General features: G+C 44.3%; 1 protein-coding gene across 1 annotated transcript in view; it reads right to left on the bottom strand.

Annotated features, from left to right (window-relative positions):
- Nucleotides 1-18,564, bottom strand: part of KIAA1549L (KIAA1549 like) — a 126,559-nt gene extending 107,995 nt beyond the window's left edge. Inside the window, exons 1-5 of the mRNA XM_061149431.1 lie at nucleotides 18,207-18,564; nucleotides 14,983-15,615; nucleotides 12,751-12,866; nucleotides 9,684-9,903; nucleotides 8,305-8,438 (exon numbers count right to left, since the gene is read on the bottom strand). Of these exons, the coding sequence (XP_061005414.1) occupies nucleotides 8,305-8,438; nucleotides 9,684-9,903; nucleotides 12,751-12,866; nucleotides 14,983-15,615; nucleotides 18,207-18,564 (1,461 nt within the window). The remainder of the gene's footprint in view (nucleotides 1-8,304; nucleotides 8,439-9,683; nucleotides 9,904-12,750; nucleotides 12,867-14,982; nucleotides 15,616-18,206) is intronic.
- Nucleotides 18,565-18,856: the final 292 nt, after the last annotated feature.

Here is an 18,856-nt window from a genome sequence, read left to right as displayed (position 1 = left end):
GGGAAGAGAGCAAGGAAGAGATAAGAATAACAACAGTTGTCACTTACGGACAGCTCACAACATGCCAGGCATCTCGTACCAGGCATCGTTCCAAGGGCACATGATCTCATTTAACCCTCACCACAACCCTAGGAGGTGTCTCCTGTCATGGAGGTATATCCATTGACAGGGGAGGGAACTGAAGCCCAGAACAATCAAGGGACTTACCCAAGGTCACACAGCTAACAAGTGACGGAGCCAGGATTCAAACCTGGGCAGCCTGACTTCAGGTTTTGACCACTGGTGTGTGTATCTTTTTCAGGGGCTAAATGGTCGCAGGCTATTTTTATGGTTCTGAAGATACTATAGAGCAAAGGAATGGTAAATTTAAGGAGGGCTCAACTGCTCAGACAGAGAAAGCCTGATTCAAACTTTTGGGAAATTTTAAAGTTGAAAGGACGGAGAATGCACGCCACTGGTCACCAACCTAGTAATGGACAGCATGATGAAAACTGATGGCAATGAGAATGCAGAAATAGAAAACAGCTTCTTTAGAGAGAGATTCCATTTTATTGTGGTCTATCAATTCAATATAGCATATGTTAATATTACTATGAGATGGTGTAGTTTTCTTCTTGAATCTTTAAGTCAGGTTTTTAGTTATGAAGAAATGAGACTTTCATGGGTGAGTGTATATACATACAAACACCCCACAGATGAAACGTAAAAAACAGATGCAGTAGGAAGGCATTTTGCCTGGTGAGACAGCTTTTGTGGGCTTCTGTGCTGAGTGTCTGCCCCTTCCCCCACCAGATCCATTTGCCACCCCACCCTCATCCTGCTCAGAGTCCCCAGAGGCAGAACTCTGTGGACCACACCAATGGGCTACTGGCGCCCTGGTATTAGCTACAGGGAGCTCAGGAGGATGTGGGCGAGAAGGAGGAGAGTGAGGTCAGAGAGCTGGTGTTGGGGGCTCCCTCCCGGGGGATCAAAGCTCTTGTTGGGCACTTCTGGCCCAAGTGTCCCACAACTGCTCCCTCCCCTCACCTCATCAGCCCCAATGTCACAGCCTTGAAAGCTGCACCATCCCCGTGCCCCAGAGCCTGGGCACACTTTTGCAAAGTCCTTTTCATTGCACTTTCCTCAAATTTCCTTCATTTGAATATGTCTTCTCTTTTTGCCAGGAACTGATAGCCAGTCTGTCTGAATCATCTGTGTGCTCAGACACAAATATCTCTGCAACATTACTTTTAAAACTTACTTTGAAGAAGACTGTCAAGAGTAAGCTGCTTCAAGCTGTTTGGAAGTTTTTCCCATAAGAGGAAGTTCCTTTTAAGTTCTCTGACACAGCGTCTCGAGTCTCAAGATTAATGATATATGGAGTCAACATTTCTGGGCAACTCTTACTTTCTCTCCAGAAGCATTTTTGGAATGTGGTTTAGCCACAAGTATTCATACCTCTTTCCCAAGGTACCAAGAAGAAAGGTACTTCTTTCTGAATAATTCGAAAGACCTCACTGTCCTGTCACCTAGAAAATAATAACTAAAGTAACTTTGCAATCTTTATCTCTATTTGGAACATTCTGGCGTGCTGTGATGCATGGGGTCGCAAAGAGTTGGACACGACTGAGCAACTGAACTGAACTGATACATATATATATATATATATATATATATATATGCTTGTTTCTTTTCAACAAAACTAAATCTCACTGGATCCCAAAGAGCTTGCAGTATGGTATCTTAGTACATACTACACTCAACAAAGTAAGTTATACTTCTTTTAATTGAGAACTTTTTTTATTAAGGAGACTTCACTAACATACAACACTATATTAGTTTCATACTTTCTGTGGTAAAATACACATTATGTTTTACCGTTTTAACCATTTAAGTGTACAGTGGTATTAAGTACATTCACATTTTTGGGCAATCATCACCACCGTCCATTTCCAAAACTTTTCCTTCATCCCAAACTGAAACTCTATGCCTACTAAATAACTCCCCATTTCCTCCTCTTCTTAGTCCCTGGGAACCACCATTCAATTTTTCTGTCTCTATTAATTTGACAAAACTAAACCCTTTTCATAAGTGGAATCATACAGTATTTGTCCTTTTGTGACTGGCTTCTTTCACTTAGAATGATGTCCCCAAGGTACACCCATGTTGTAGCATGTGTCAGAATTTCCCTTTGTTTTAAAAATGAATAATATTCCCTTGCATAGATATACCACATTTATTTATTCATTCACCTGCAGATGGACACTTAACGTTGCTTCCACCTTTTGGGTATTGTGAATAATGCTATGAACACTGGTGTTCAAACATCTGGTCAGGTCCCTGGTTTACATTCTATGGAGCATACACCAGAATTGCTGGATCATATGGTAACTCGATGCTTTTTTGATGGAATGCTAACAACAACAATGCTCTTTTACACAGCAGCTGCACCATTTGCATGCCCACCAGCAGTGCACAAGAGTTCTAATTTCTCCTTACCAACACTTGTTATTCTCAATTTTTTAAAAATAACAGTTATCCTCATAGGTGTGAAGTGGTATTTTGTGGGATTTTTTGCATTTCATGTGCTTATTGGTTACCTGTATATCATCTTTGAAGAAATGTCAAGTCTTTTGCCCATTTCTTACTTGGGTTGCTTGCGTTGTTTGGTTTTTTGCTGTTGACATGTAGGAGCTCTTTATGTACTCTAGATATTAACCCATTATAGATATATTATTTGCAAATATTTTCTTCCATTATGTGGGCTGAGTTTTGATAATGTCTTTTGAGCCACAAAAGTTTTTAATTTTGATGACTGTCAGGGAATGTTTGACACAAGGATTCCTACGTGCTGTCTCTCATGAGTCCTTTGTCCCTCTTCAAGCGGAACAGCACGCTGCTCCCAGGGACTGAGGTCATTGTGTGAGGCAGGCTTGGGTCTCCTTTAGTAAACATTCTCTTTAGGACAAAACTGCTTAGTCCCGTTCCCCTTTCTTGAGATATGGATTGTCTCCTGACCTTGTGACTAACATTACCCCTTGTTCCCTTGGTAACAGTTGCAGTACGTTTGGTTTTCTGATCTCTATCATTCCCGAAAGAAGTTTCTTGTACTGCAGCCTATAATATACTCATAGAAAAATCATTAAAGCACCTTTGCTCCATCAGAGCTTAGGTCCCCGGGTCTTTTTTTGTCTCTCTCTCTCTTTTACTTTCTTATCATCTACTACGTACCACCAGGTTCCAGTCCATTAAAGGACCCCAACAGATGACATCTAACTTACTTATTTTTTCTTTTGTTATCTGTGCTTTTTGGTGTCATATCAACAAATCACTGCCAAATTCAATGTCATAAAGCTTTTCTCCCCGATTTTCTTCTAAGAGTCCTACAGCTTTATTAGCTCCTACACTTAGGTCTTTGATCCATTTTGAGTTAACTTTTGTATATGGTGTTAGGTGAGGATACAACTTCATTCTTCTGCTTGTGGATATCAGTTTTCCTAGTATTACTGGCTGAAAGCTAAAGGCAAAGGAGAAAAGGAAAGATACCCATTTGAATGCAGAGTTTCAAGAATCTTGAGGAGAGAAAAGAAAGCCTTCCTCAGTGATCAATGCAAAGAAATAGAGGAAAACAATAGAATGGGAAAGACTACAGATCTCTTCAAGAAAATTAGAGATACCAAGGGGACATTTCATGCAAAGATGGGCACAATAAAGGCCAGAAATGGTATGGACCTAACAGAAGTAGAAGATATTAAGAAAAGGCAGCAAGAAAACACAGAAGAACTAGACAAAAAGATCTTCATGACCCAGATAACCACGATGGTGTGATTACTTACCTAGAGCCAGACATGCTGAATGCAAAGTCAAGAGGGCCTTATTATGCCAGCAAGTTTGGAAAACTCAGCAGTGGCCATGGGACTGGAAAAGGTCAGTTTTCATTCCAATCCCAAAGAAGGGCAATGCCAAAGAATGTTCAAACTACCACACAATTGCACTCATCTCACATGCTAGCAAAGTAATGCTCAAAATTCTCCAAGCCAGGCCTCAACAGTATGTGAACCGTGAACGTCCAGATGCTCAAGCTGTATTTAGAAAAGGAAGAGGAACCAGAGATCAAATTGCCAACAGCTGTTGGATCATTGAAAAAGCAAGAGAGTTCCAGAAAAACATCTACTTCTGCTTTATTGATTATGCCAAAGCCTTTGACTGTGTGGATCACAACAAACTGGAAAATTCTTAAAGAGATGGGAATACCAGACCACCTGACCTGCCTCTTGAGAAATCTGTATGCAGGTCAAGAAACAACAGTTAGAACCAGGCATGGAACAACAGACTGGTTCCAAATCAGGAAAGGAGTACATCAAGGCTGTTTATAGTCACTGTGCTTATTTAACTTATATGCAGAGTACATCATGAGAAATGCTGGGCTGGATGAAGCATACACTGGAATCAAGATTGCCAGGAGAAATATCAATAACCTCAGATATGCAGGTGACACCACCCTTACAGCAGAAAGAGAAGAAGAACTAAAGAACCTCTTGATGAAAGTGAAAGAGGAAGAGTGAAAAAGCTGGCTTAAAACTCAACATTCAAAAAAACAAAGATCATGGCATTTGGTTCCATCACTTCATGGCAAATAGATGGGGAAACAATGGAAACAGTGACAGACTGTTTTGGGGGGCTCCAAAATCACTGCAGATGGTGACTGCAGCCGTGAAATTAAAAGACACCTGCTCCTTGGCAGAAAAGTTATGACCAACCTAGACAGCATATTAGAAAGCAGAGACATTACTTTGTTGACAAAGGCCCATCTAGTCAAAGCCATGGTTTTTCCAGTAGTCATGTATGAATGTGAGAGTTGGACTATAAAGAAAGCTGAGTGCCTAAGAATTGATGCTTTTGAACTGTGGTGTTGGAGAAGACTCTTGAGAGTCCCGTGGACTGCAAGGAGATCCAACCAGTCCATCCTAAAGGAAATCAGTCCAGAATATTCATTGGAAGGACTGATACTGAAGCTGAAACTCCAATACTTTGGCCACCTGATGTGAAGAATTGACTCATTTGAAAAGACCCTGATGCTGGGAAAGATTGAAGCAGGAGGAGAAGGGGATGACAGAGGATGATTGGATGGGATCACCAACTCGATGGACATGAGTTTGAGCAAGTTCTGGGAATTGGTGATGGACAGGGAGGCCTGGCATGCTGCAGTCCATGGAGTTGCAAAGAGTTGGACACAACTGAGTGACTGAACTGAACTGTTTGGCTGAAATGACTGTGGCTTCCCCCACCTAATGGTCCTGTCAGAAATCATTTGACCATGTATGTATTTATTTCTGGGCTTTCTGTTTGGTTCCACTGGTCCATATTTCTGTCTTTATGCCAGTTCCATCCTGCTTTGAATATCTGCACTAAGTTTTGAAATAAGGAAGTGTGAGATATCCAACTTTGTTTTCCTCTTTGGGATTGTTTTGGCGATTTGGGGTCCCTTGAGATTTCATGTGAATTGTAGGATAGATTTTTCTATTTCTGCAAAAGACATCACTGGAATTTTGATAGGGATTGCATTGAGTCTATCAATCATTCTTGGTAGTACTTGACATCATAACAATATTAAGTCTTCCAATTCATAAACACAGAATGTCTTTCCATTTATGTTTTCTTTACTCATATTTTTTATAGCTAAGAAAAGTGTAGTCACTCTTGGGGGCTGCTTAACAACAGCTTCATAAATAAGAAGAAATCCACAGTCCTGAAACCAAGGTCATATGACGGTTCCCTCATAGTCATGCCCTGTCCCTTGCAAAGAACACTTTCCCATCACCCCTCTGTTCTGAGATTCCTTTGGGTTCTGACATCATCTCTTACTTCCCATTCAGTCATGCCATGATTCTTTTAATTAGACCCATAAAGCTGATGGAATGGAAAGCTACTGTTTTCATCCTTAGCATCCATTCTCCCTTCTTCTATGTCAGTACCACAATTTCTCTTGAGGAAACACTGCTCTGTCCTGTGAATTCATGTGCTTTGGGGAGAGTTGCCCCAGTCAGGCTCCAGGAGCGGGTATCTCAGTCAGACTTAGTTGATTGGGACATTTCATATCCTCAGTCACAGTAACTGGTCCAGAAATGAGCACATGATCCAAGAGGGCTCAATGAAAATCCCAGGATTTTGACTGGAATGACACAAGAAAAGGCACTCTGGTTCCATGAGACTGTGAGCAATAAAGATGAGACAAACTTGGAGGTGCCTTGAGCCTGAGGATAATGCCAGCCTATAGCAAGGCAAGCCAAGAGATGAGGACACAATTTCATGAAGAAATCATATCAGCACCTGGATCCAACTGTTCCTAAAGTAAGAAGCTACAAACTTTTCAGTTACATGAGCCAATCACTTCCTCTTTTTGCATAAGCCTTGTGAGCTTGCATTCTGTTGCTTATAATCAAAAAGTCTTAACTGAGCCTACTATAATCTAGCCCTTAATATCAATGCTATACAAATAAAAACTAAGAAGTCACTTTTTCAATGACCCTCTGAAAAAATTAAATATTTACATTGCTTTATTCCACAAAAGACCCAAGGTGCCCCAAAAATTATATTTAATACAATAAAAGGGAAATTTATTAATTGCAAAACCAGGTCCTAAAAAAAACTGATTAACAACAACCCTGGGGGATGATTAGCATGTAACGATCTATGCATAACATAGTGGCCTAGAGGGTTATTAAATCTACACAACAGCTTTGGCTCTGGGCTTCCTATGAGCCAAGGCAAAAAGTGAAAGAGGGTTAATAAAACAATTCACCGAATTATCCATTCATATCAAGAGCTATTGATACATTCAAGAGCATCTAAAATCTATTTAGATGCCATTTTCTAATTGCCTGCTGTAGTCTTTTCCAAGGAATGTTTGTTGCTTACTTTATAAATATAGTTTCATCTCATGGCCATGACTATCATACAACAACACAAGAGAGGCTTCTTAAGGCCAAGGGCAGCTTATTTATCTTGGTGTCCCTTCCACTGGCTGATAAAAAGAAGCTGCTCTGTAAGTCTGTACTTCCTGATTATAATTAGAATATATTCCACTGCCAAGCTCCAATAAGACTCATGTACCTGTGAGGATCACAAACGCAATCAGAAAGAAAAAGATCTCCCACAAAGGAGCTGAGTCACACTCCTTACATAAATCCTATGTCTGTGACATGTTTTTAGATCTTAGTCAAATATGAACCAGATCATAATGAGATACTTCCATATATACTTTGGGTGAATCTAGAAAGGGACAACTGCTCATTCAAATTAAATTGTATGCTTTCCACAACATATTGGCTTTGCTGATAATTCATTTAAGCTAAATGTCAATTTTAAAACCACTGGGTTTAGTTGCAAAGGCTTTTAGTTCAGTAAAAACAGAGAGAAATTTGGGGGCTGGATGAAAATTATTAAGAAGCATGTGTCTTTAGGGAGATGTTGTCTATAGAAATATAAAAAAATGGGTCTGAGAAAGACATTTGGTAGCATGTCTACTGCAAATTCAGGAAGCTGAAATGCAGTATACCAGTACTGAGACTGCCCTGGAAGAGAAGTCACATGCCTGCTGAAAATTTCATCAAGGATCCCATTTCTTTTTCTTTTTTTCTTTTTTTAAAGGATCCCATTTCTACATTGTATTGATGCTAGCAGAGCATGGTGGATTAGAGTACAGGCTTTGGCTCAAGTCCTAATTCTGGAAGTTTCTTACCATTCTCTCCATTCCTTTTTCTGTGAAATGCTGATAATAACACCTCAGAAGGATGTCTTGAGTATTATGTAGCAAAGCATTTATAAAACACTTAGCAATGTCCTGGCACATAGTAAGCCCTAAGTAAAAGATGTGCATGCTAAACTAAGGTGATTGTTCCTGTGGATGCCTGGAAAATAAACTGAATGAAAATCACAGAAAAGGAAATCTTAGGTGAATTAGTTATTTAGAAATGATTCACTTTATATGAGACACCTGACATATAGAGTGTAGTATATTTAAAAAAATAATAAGTATATTATAAAGACTTGAGGAAGCTTCACAAGGGAAAATAAACATAAAATCCCAAATCACAGCAGGTACACAGGGGCACACTATCTCTCTTGTATGATCAACCCCAGATATCCTCATCAGTCCCAGGCCTGACTCAGGTCAGTGATCCCAAAGTGGCACCTTCTCCTACTGACATCATATACCCAAAGTACAAAGGCAGCTTTGAAATGGGGGAACCAAAGCACTTCTCACCAACATTTGGGTTCCGGGTGGCCTCTGTCAACTTCAGGCTGAAGCACTCTCCCACTCACCTGAATCGTTAGGTTGCTTTTAGTATTCAGAACTTTCTTCTCGGCATCCTGGAAGGCTCTCTGTAGCCTCTGTTCCATGGTCTGAGCAAATTTGCAGGACTGTATGTTGTCGGACTGGCTCACAAACTGTAGCACTAGAATGAGAGTAATAAATCAACGCTCACCAAAGCTCTATGTCTTAGTTCCTTGAACTTAATGGCAGTCATGATACAAAACAGCATGATTTTACCTCAGAGAAATCAGGCAAATAAGGACAGTCATAGTTCTGGAAGTGGCTCTTAAAATGATTTATAATATAGAAGAATTAAAAGCATGATCGAACCTGAGATTCCCTCCAATGCAAAGCATTTTGTGATTTCAATTACTGGCATATGGAAACATCTGCTCCAAGACAACTAAAATGAATTTGGAGTGATCATGCCTTCTATTTCTTTGGAAGGAAAAAAAAAATCAGTTGACCTACATGACTAAGTTGTTTGAGTCTTTCAATTTCAATGGTTCCTCTCCTCTTGTGGCTTTCAAACCACAAGATCAGAATTTTAAAAAACATACAACATTTAAAAAAATATCTATTTAGGCTGCACTGGGTCTTCGTTGCTGTGCAAGAGCTTTCTCTAGTTGGGGAAAGCAGGGGCTTTCTCTAGGTTTGGTGCGCTTTTGTGGCAGAGCACATGGACTCAGGAGCCATGGCACACGGGCTTAGTCGCCTTGCAGCATATGGAATACTCCCGGGCCAGGGATGGAACCTGTGACCCCTGCAATAGCAAGTTTATTCTTAACCACTGGACCACCAGGGAAGTCCCACCAGCGAGTTTAAAAGAAAGACTCTAAGGTCTAAGCTCAAAGATTCTAATTCAAGGGCATCTGGAACATGTTGTTGCAAAGCATAGATTTTATGCTGAGGATACTCAACTCTCCTCAGTATCCATTGGTAATACAGGGAAAAAAAATACAGTACCTGATGTTCATAAGTCCTATATACTCATATAAATTGGGAAGACTTCTGTGAAGGAATATTTCTCATGAATCCAGGTTGGAAAAGTTTAGGCTGCTGTGCAGGGAACTTGGACAATAGATTAGCAAGGCCCTTGGAGGAAGGTACACAAGGACTCTAAGAAATGACAGAGCAGCTAGTGATGGAGTTTTCTTTTTTTTTTATTTGGCTGCACCAGGCCTTAGTTGTGGCATCTTCAGCTATGGAATGAAGGATTTAGTTCCCTGACTAGGGATCAAACCTGCACCCCCTGCACTGGGAGTGTGGAGTCTTAACCACTGAACCACCAGGGGAGTTCCAGTGATGGAGTTTTCAAACAGGTGTCCTCCGGGTACCGCCCACAATCCCAGAATGAAGAGGAATCCTTTTCTTCTGAATTACTTGCCTGTTTTCAGCTGCAAGTAGCCTGCAGGCTGGGGAGTCCACGTGGAGGCAAGTACAGCCACAGACTGCAAGTTTGGGGTGTGCTGCTTCACATCCGCAGTGACGTTGCTGATCCCGTAAACACCCAGTGTTTCGATCACTGCGGAAGGCAAGTAGACCAGCCTCCCCTTGGTAGCATAATAACCAACGGTGATGTTGTGAGAATGTTCCAGAAGGTCCACCTGCAAGACAAATGGACCCAAAGAACTTAGTGTTCACTTCCACCGTACTTTAAGTCTCTCTTGGTGTTTCTTAGAACCACAATGGTTACTCAGCATGGCTGGGGAAGAGGACACTCCCATTCGACAAATATTCTAGCAATCCTATAAGCTGATGGGATTGGCAGGTCTCAAGATATCAGAATACAACAAAATATCATTTGTGTTGAACCTATGGATATAGGATTAAATCTATGTTTAATTCTGAAATAGAATTAAGTCTGTGGGTAGTTTTTTTTCATTCCTTAAGTGCCTCAGTTTAATCCTGGGAGCACCAATTATCACCCAGGAAGTCAGGCAGGAGACAGCAGGCAAGAGATTTCCTGGGGTAGGAATCCTGGGGAAAATGGCTGTACCATATTTCTCATCATTTATAAACATTAAAGGGGCTTCCCCGATGGCTCAGTGGGTAAAGAATCCACCTGCAATACAGGAGATGCAGGAGACATGGGTTGGGAAGATCTTCTGGAACAGGAAATGGCAACCCACTCCAGTATTCTTGCCTGAAAAATCCCACGGACAGAGAAGCCTGGTGGGCTACAGTCCATGGGGTTGCAAAGAGTTGGACACGACTTGAGTGACAGAGCACAACAACAACATAAACATTAAAAGGCAGAAATGACAGATTAAGTTCAGACCCCTTCCAGACAAGGGCCAGCTAGTAAATGAGGTGCACCCCTCTCTTTAGAAGCTGAGAGAAGGACTGTTCAGATTTAACTCCATTCTTGGCTTGTAACTGGTTCATGACCAAGGCAAGGCTGGGCCATGGAGAATTTCTCTTACAGCAAAGGAGTCCTAAGGGATGCTGATGATCTGAACTCTTTCTCACCTAACTGGAAGATTTTCGAGGCTTTTGACCTTATTCTTACTTTGTTTTGCTTTCCTCGTGTTTGATATCCACAGTTCAGGGTGTTTTGAACACCGCCTTTCCTCCCCTTACTCTTCCATCTCCATTAGGAGTGTCATGCTTTTTTGACAAAGAAACCAAGACAACTGACTTTGCAGGAGGCTGGGTGTCCTTTACATCCTCCACACTGCGTGCTCCTCAGCACCTTGTCCCTTGAAGGTGATGTTCAAGGTGACCTTAGGTGGGACAAGAGGTATTCCTGGCTGGAACGTGGACTCAGCACTAAATACCACCAAATCACCCAAGAAAGTGACTCCCATTCCAACCCTCCTAATGTTAATATCTCAAGAAGCAAGTCTCAGTTTGATGACAGTTGACTTCTAACACCTCTCTAATCCTTGCTAATCATATTTTTTAACGAACAAAGGGACGCCAGGCCCCGGCCTTAATGCCTTCTGCAAGCAGTAATGTCTAGCTTGAATTTAACAGTCTCCACTATTTTCATTTTTATTTTTTAATTTTGGCCATGCCATGCAGCTTGTAGGATCTCAGTTCCCTGACCAGGGATTGAAACTGGGCCATGAAAGTAAAAGCACCAAATCCTAACCACTAGACCGTCAGGAAACTCCCTTATTTCATTTTTATCATTACCTTCCATTTGTGGCAAATGATCCTGACTTCTATTCATGGTGATAATATCAAACATCCTCTTGAAAGAAATATGTTTCAGTGTTTAAATTTTTATTGAACCATAGTCAATTCAAAGTGTTGTGTTAGTTTCTGCGGCACAGTATAGTGAATCAGTTATACATATCCATATATCCACTCCTTTCTAGATTCTTTCCCTATATAGGTCATTACAGAGTATTGAATAGAGTTCCCTATACTATATAGAAGGTTTTTATTAGTTATCCATCTTATATAAAGTAGTGCCTATATAAAAATCCCAATCTTAAGTGTTTTTTTAAATAAAAACTGATTTTAAAATAACTACTACATACTAATTGTCACAGCGGTCTGTGATGATATGCAACAAAGGGCAAAAACTGTGAGGCTAATCTGCAAACAACCAAAGTTTAACGGAAACTGTCTCAGGTAACCACAGGGAAACATTCACATTTTCAACTTTCAAATAAAGTTTCTGGTGCAGAAACCACAGATGCCTCTTGTGGAGAGCATTTCCTCTTTTTCTTCTCAGAATTATATAGAAGAGATTAACAATGATGAATAAACTGTACGCAATCTCCTTCCTGGTCTGTGGTGTGGTGGCAGGGAAGGACCACTAATTTGAATGCAGCTGTGCAGAGCATCAGAGCAGAAAGCTGGAGCGATATTTTTAAGTGATGTAGAGGGCTGTCCACTGACTGCCCATCACATGTACTGCTTTAAAACTTGGAATTAAACCAAAAGGGAGTAGAGCAAGATTTCCATCACTTGGATATGCCATCAAAATCAGCTGGTGGTTGTTAAATAGTACTTGGCATGAAAGTGTTTGGAGAGAAAAAAAATGCTTACTTCCTTGTCTGTGCTCTCAATTTAAGCAAAGTTGGACTTAATTTACAAGTCAGAGTAATTTTTAAATGTCCAGAAATAAATCACCAACTGTTTACAATGGTGAGGAAGATAAAAGAAAAGGCAGTGGATGATTTCTGCAAAATTACACTGACACAATTAAACACTTTCCCCAAATAACAGGATAATGGGGCAATTTTTATAAAGTACATCCAGGCTTTAAAAAAAACAACCCCAAAACTAGACACAATTATCCTCAATTTTCTATCTCAGACTTTGACCTCCTTCTCCTGCTACCACACATTAGCTATTTGCCAAAATGATGAGTGATGAAAGAGTCTACTTCTGTGGTGGTTATGGCGCCCAGGGAGCAGAGAAACAATGTAAACAGACTCTGGACCCAAAAAGAAGACGTGGCTGGACGAGCCTGGTTACAAGAGCAGGGGGCTTACATGAGCCAAGACGTCATTCTGGTGGAACGCCTTCCGCAAGGCCTGTGTGAGCCCTTTGGCTATATTGAGCTTCAAGGTTTCACTGATCTGCATCCTCCTTTGAGTCAGAAAGAGAACTGTGGGGTGAAACAGAAGCACCCAATCAGCTCAAGGCAGCAGACCTAATTCACGAGCCCTCTGCTCCTTCCCAGCCACCCAGCACCCCCTACAGGTTCTGAGCAAAACTGGTGGGTACAGGGCCAACTGACAACCAGATGGCAAAATTTCCTACTTTTACAATTTTCCCATTTAGCATAGCTGGGGCGGCAGCTCTATTGGTCCCGCTCACGTCCTAAACAAGGCCCAGTCATTTGGGTGGCCCTGATGGAGAGCCGGCTAGTACACTAGCGGCACTTCACTTCTGACCGTCACTGCCTTTAACTCTGAAAGCCAGGCTAAAGCCAGTGTGCCTGCTCCTGACTGGTCTGCATGCAAGGAAATTCTTGCAACAGCATCCCTGAGAGCCTCCTTAAGGGCAGGCCCTGCATCCTAAAACAGCCTAAATCAACCCTGCATCAGGAGGGGCAGTTCCCCCCTCCCGCCCCCCAGGCCCCAACAAGCAGGATGGAGACCTGGCATGAGAAGAGGCAGCTGTGATGGAACACGACAGGTGTTCCCTGAAGGGAAGCCTAGGATGTAGTTGGAGGCCCTTGGAGAAGCATCCAGCCCTGACTGGGGCGAGGGGGTGGGGATCAGGGAAGGTTTCTGGGAGGAACTGATGCTTCCACGAAGTCTTGGAGGATGATGGGCATGAGCTGGGCTAAGGCCAGAGGGACTGCCCTGGCCACTCCCAACAGAGGGAAGACCAAGTGCAAAAGCATGGGGAGAGAAGTGAATACTTCAGTCTACAAGTCCAGGCCTGGTCCTGAGGGCAGTGGGAAAGGAAGGGGTTTAAGCAAAGGCATGAACTTTAGAAGGTTCCCTTGACTGCAGACTGGAGAGGAGATTAGAGGGGTGGGGGGAAGTCTGAAGGCAGACAGAGAAATCTGGCTGCTTTTGCAGAATGTAGGTGAGTGATGTGAACCAGGGAAGGGGCGGTAGGGGTGGAGGGAAGAGGTATTCAGGAGGCAGAAGAGGAAGGAACCAACTGGGTGTGGCTGGGGTGAGGAGGGGTGTGAAGAAGAGGGAGTGGAGAATATTCCAGACTTCCGCATCAAGGAGGCTGGGGTTGCCTGCCACTCAGAGGGGGAGGCAGAGATCTGGAGGGAGGGGGCAGGGGGAGGGGAAAACCAGATGGTATAATTTCTTGAGAAACTGAAAAAAGATACTGTGCTTTCTGCTATGCCTAACTTCACAATTTCCCATTTTAGAATAGGATCTGTCTCAAGAAATAATTTCATTTAATTCCTTGTGGGGTGAAGAGGAAGGCGGGACATGAGCATTCAACACTGGCATGCTCTTTCAAATAATGTTTCTAATGCTTTTTATAGCAGACACTACCACACTATTAAAAGCATGGTGTGCCTTCTTGGCCCATTTGCTGCAACTCAGAGGAGGGGGCTAAAAAACCAGCATCTACCACCCCGACTTTTTCAAGAAGGTCTCCTTTTTAACATCAGAAGAAACTTCAGGTGCCAACATAGGGTACCATCGCTGTACTTTAGTATCGGATGGTTGAGAAAACACAGGACAGAGTCCTTCTGAGTCCTGTTGCCCTTCCTATGATCATATATTTTACTAATCACAGCATTCACACATGTGAGACATCACTGTAGACATCTCACCATCAAGGCTTGCCTGTAGATATGCTCTACAGGCAAATTTTGGTGTACCTTTGCTTTTTCAGACTCCCTAGGGGAACTGGTTTCAGGAGGCCTCTGATACCAGGATGGATCCCAGGGCTAGATTCTGTGTCATATTCTCCACATGATAGAGGAGATTCTTTATCACTTAATAAAGACCAGGACTCCTCAGCCTCAGCACTTTGGATGTTTTGGGCTGGATTATTCTATTGCCTGACCATCCTGTGCATTGTAGGGAAGTTTAGCAGCATCCTTGGTTTCTTAACTTGCTAGATGCCTGAAACACCCTCCCTACCCTCCAAGATGTAGACACTCAAAAACGTCTCCAGACATGGTGGCAGGGACTGGTTGAGAACCACTGATCTCAAAAGAAATCTAAGAATTCTCCTACATCTCTGAGGCCAGGATGCACTTGCGGCTTTCACATCAAATCAGGGCAGTGAACTCTTACCTGTCTTCACCAGGAGCTTAGTGGACATCTGACACTCCAGGTTGGACGCCGTCTTGCCAGGTGTGACCACAGCAGTGGACACAGCGGGAAGAGCGGCATCTGTGTTTTCTGCTGATGAAGGCGGCATCCGGGTGGCCCTCACTGGTGCGGTGATGGACGTCAAGGCTGCTGTGATGGTCAGCGGGCGAGTGGTGGACACCCTGGGCAGGTCTGGGTTGGTGGGGTTCGGGAAGCCCGTGTGCATGGCTTGTGGTTTCCTGGGGAGGTGTGTTGTGGATAACAGGCCAGAGGCAGCGCCCGTGTTCCCTTGCATGGCTGGGTGAGCGCTCACGGTGTGTGCTGTTCTTGCAAACATGTAGGTCGGCGTGAAGGAGAAGGCTGGATGAGCCACCCCTGGTGTCGCTTTGGGGCCAGATGCCGCACTGCTCGTGATGTTTTTAGCTAGAGCAGTGGTCCAGCTGCTCTTGGCTAATCCCGAGGCCATGGCCGAAGGGCTGCTGCCGGTGCCCTTGGCAACCAGGGCTGCAGACAGCACCAGTGGACTTGATTTCCGAAGAAACAATGTGGTTGCTGCTGCTGCTGCTGCTGCTGCTGCTGCTGTCGGTTCTGCCTTGGGCAACACTGAGGAATCCACTGCAAAGAGAAAAAGCAAAGTTTGTCATTGGCACGGAATGCACACACCACCTGTGGGGATGCATGGATGCCACTTATGGGTTTGTTGGGCTGAGAGGTCTCTGAGCTCTGGAATTTAAGCAAAACGGCTTTAGGTTCATTAAGTCGATTAATCGTAATGAGAATGCCACTTACAGCAAAGCTATGGGTGGAAATAAGGACACTTAAATTCCGAATCTTTCCAAAATATCAAGTCAGCTGAAGATCACGGGCATGACTATCTGGACTAGTAACTCATTCATCATCCTGAAATCAGGCATATCTGCTCCTTTAGAGCAAAGCTAGTATCTGTGTTGAGCCTGAAGATGCTTTGGCCGCAGAAGCTGTCAGACACCTATCTTGGGAGGGACCAGGAAACAAACTACCTGCATTAGTGGTTGCACCTGTCCATTTCTCAGGGTGCTGAGGAGCCCGCAGTGTTTTGGATGGGGTCCTGAGTAAGGCATTGGTTGACAGAGGAGGCGATTCAGCAGTAGGGTGAAATCTCAGGATACCCTGGAATGGTGGGGAAGCATTTATCACTGGAGATGGATAGATGTCATCAGTGATTTGAAAACTTGTATCTGTTCCATCTGAAAGCATTTCTGGCAAGCGAGCTGTGGAAGTCAGACTTGGAGAGCTCAGCACAAGTGGACCTGCTGGATGGGCAGGTGACTGTAGATGGGGATGAGACACAGATTGTTGGGTTATAGATGGGTAATCTCCAATCTCAGCTGTTTGGAAGTCCCTGGGGTAGTTGTTAGTGTTTATGGACAAGAAGTCGGTATGTTTTCCAACCATGGTAACATCTGACTGTTGGATGGGCTGGTTGGTGCTCATACCAGACCCTGGATCCTGGATGCTAAAACCTTCCACAGTCGCTGAATGCCCAACATTATCTTTGAAATCTTGAGATTTTATTGTATTGGCAGTGGAATTTAAACCACCAGGAGAAGTGGCTGCAGCTGAGTGAGTTTCCCAACTTGTGGAGTTAATCGTGTGCCTATTTACATGATAATTTCTTTGCTGCAGCCAACCAGACATCATGGATTCTGTGGAAAGGGACTCAGCTTCTGCTGCAACAGAACTCCAGAAAACATCTGTGGTTGCTGGCTTCTTCATGCCTCCTATTGTTGAGAAATCATAGACCTCACTGGAGGAGGGAAAAGCTGTCACCTGTTTGGAAGCCCAAACTGGCAACTCAGAATAGTCTGTCACAGCTGTGTAAGTCACTGGCTTGGCGCTGGAAAAACTATGAGATGGGGACACAGTCTGGGTAGCTCGTGTGAAGGGGATGGAAGATGGAGGTAATTCAGAAGGAAGGAGGCTGGTTCCTGGTTGTGTCACGTCTGTAGAGACATGATCAGTGCTGAAATTAGAGGTGACTCCATCTACAGTGTGAAGACTTGGACTCTCTTTACTCGGAAGGGTCTGGAGAGCAACTGTCAAATTTGCCTTTTCATTTTTCTTTAAAACAGCTCCCATGCTATTTTCCTTCTGCAGGGGAAATGTCCAAGTCGTGGAAGGACGATGAGGAAATGTGCTTGAGAGGAGGAGGTCTGTAGCTGCAGTGGGAGGGGACCCATCACTACCTGCTTCTTGAGGAGTTGGCACTTGGGGCAAGGCGGATGGAGAGGCCTGACTCCGTGCCAGCTGGAGGGGAGCAGGCGTGGAGGGGAAGTCGGCTATTGTGCCATTTGATGGGGATGTGGGAACTGCCCCAGAAGGGCCTTCTTGTCCTTGGTCAGCTGTGGTGAGAGGCAGAGGAGAAGGCACCAAAGGGGAAGATTTGGGTTCTGCTGAAAGGGTGGGCCCTTTGGAATTCTCTGGGGTTGCTGACACACGCAGGGGGTAAGCAGAGTTCTTTGCAGGAGCACGGGCTGCCTCCAGGCTGGTCATTCCCACTGCCACTGACTCTGCAGTCTGGACCAGCGAGGACGCAGCTTCATGGGTTGCTGCACTCTTCAAGGTTGGCAGAGACACCCCATTAGGTGCTCTTTGAGCCACCTCAGCTTCAATCGGCTGGGTGGATGCAAGACTTGGAACCACTTCCAACATCAACGATGAGGGCCTTCCACCAGGAAGCTGAAGACTTCCAGAGGCTGGGGGAGGGGGAGACAAAGGGGCCAGGTCTGCCACAGAGCTAAAAAATTCAGGTGAGGGGGAGCCCGCTGAGTGAGCACCTCCTGCTGGGCTCGAGGATCCAGAAAAACCTAGACGAGGGATGCCTATTAAATCCTGGGCATTTCTGGATGGAGCACGGTTCATTTCCTCAGCAAATGGGTTTAGGGGATTCACTATGCTCTGACTTGTGGAAGAGTCAGTTGGAGCTGTGTGGGGGAATAAAGGCACTTTGGTGGGTGGCTCTGCTGCCTTAGAAAAGATGATGGAATGAGGTGAGTCGGGAGCCAATGAAGAAGATGAAGATGAGAGGAGAGCGTCTGCCCTCAGGGAATGTAGTTCTGAAATGGAAGGAGTCCCTACCCACGGTGGCCGCAACGGGAGGCCAGCGGTGAAGGACGTCACTGGCGGGAGGGTGGACAGTGGGGGCAGCATGCTGGTGAGAGGCAAACCTGACACTGAGGCTGCTTGTTTTCCCCCTGGAGCTCTTGGCTGGACCAGGGTCTCGGCGGAATCCTTGGAAGGCTCGAGGGAGGCGCTGTGGGCGCTGCCTTGGGAAGGAGAGAAGTCCCCGTGGGCCCGAGCTCGGCGGTGTGTTTTGGGTAGGGCCGTCCAGGCGGACTGCGGCCAGCTCGTGTTGTCAGGGGATGCTCCGGGCCCAGGCTTCATTCTGTCCACTGCTGAGGAAGACTGGACTTCAGAGAAAGGCCATGTTGGTGAAATCGGCAACAGCTTCCCATGAGGAGATGACTCCGGGGTCGGGGTGATAGCGATCTGCTGGTTGTCTGTTCCTGTGAAATGAAATATCATGCCGTCAGGCCTCAGCTAATCATAGGTTCTGGAGAGAAGGGTAGGCCAGAGAAGTACCCCTTGGACCTCACAGAGCTTCCACGCCATTAAACATTCATTAAGCCTCATTAAACACATTCAAACAATAACTTAGGTCATTACAGATAGGCTGATGCTGCAGCTAACTTACATGGCAGCGTTGGTGAGAGATAGCCACTGATGAGGTGATGCTTAAGCAAAGATGTGGAAGATATTTGTGTGTTTTAAATCTCTTATCTGTTCCACCGACAAGGGTTGGACTGTGAAACTCACA

The sequence above is a fragment of the Dama dama genome, chromosome 1 (genome assembly GCF_033118175.1).
Source record: "Dama dama isolate Ldn47 chromosome 1, ASM3311817v1, whole genome shotgun sequence".
Taxonomy (NCBI): domain Eukaryota; kingdom Metazoa; phylum Chordata; class Mammalia; order Artiodactyla; family Cervidae; genus Dama; species Dama dama.
The sequence above is the reverse complement of the archived record's forward strand: the minus strand, read 5'-3'. Positions and strand labels throughout refer to the sequence as shown.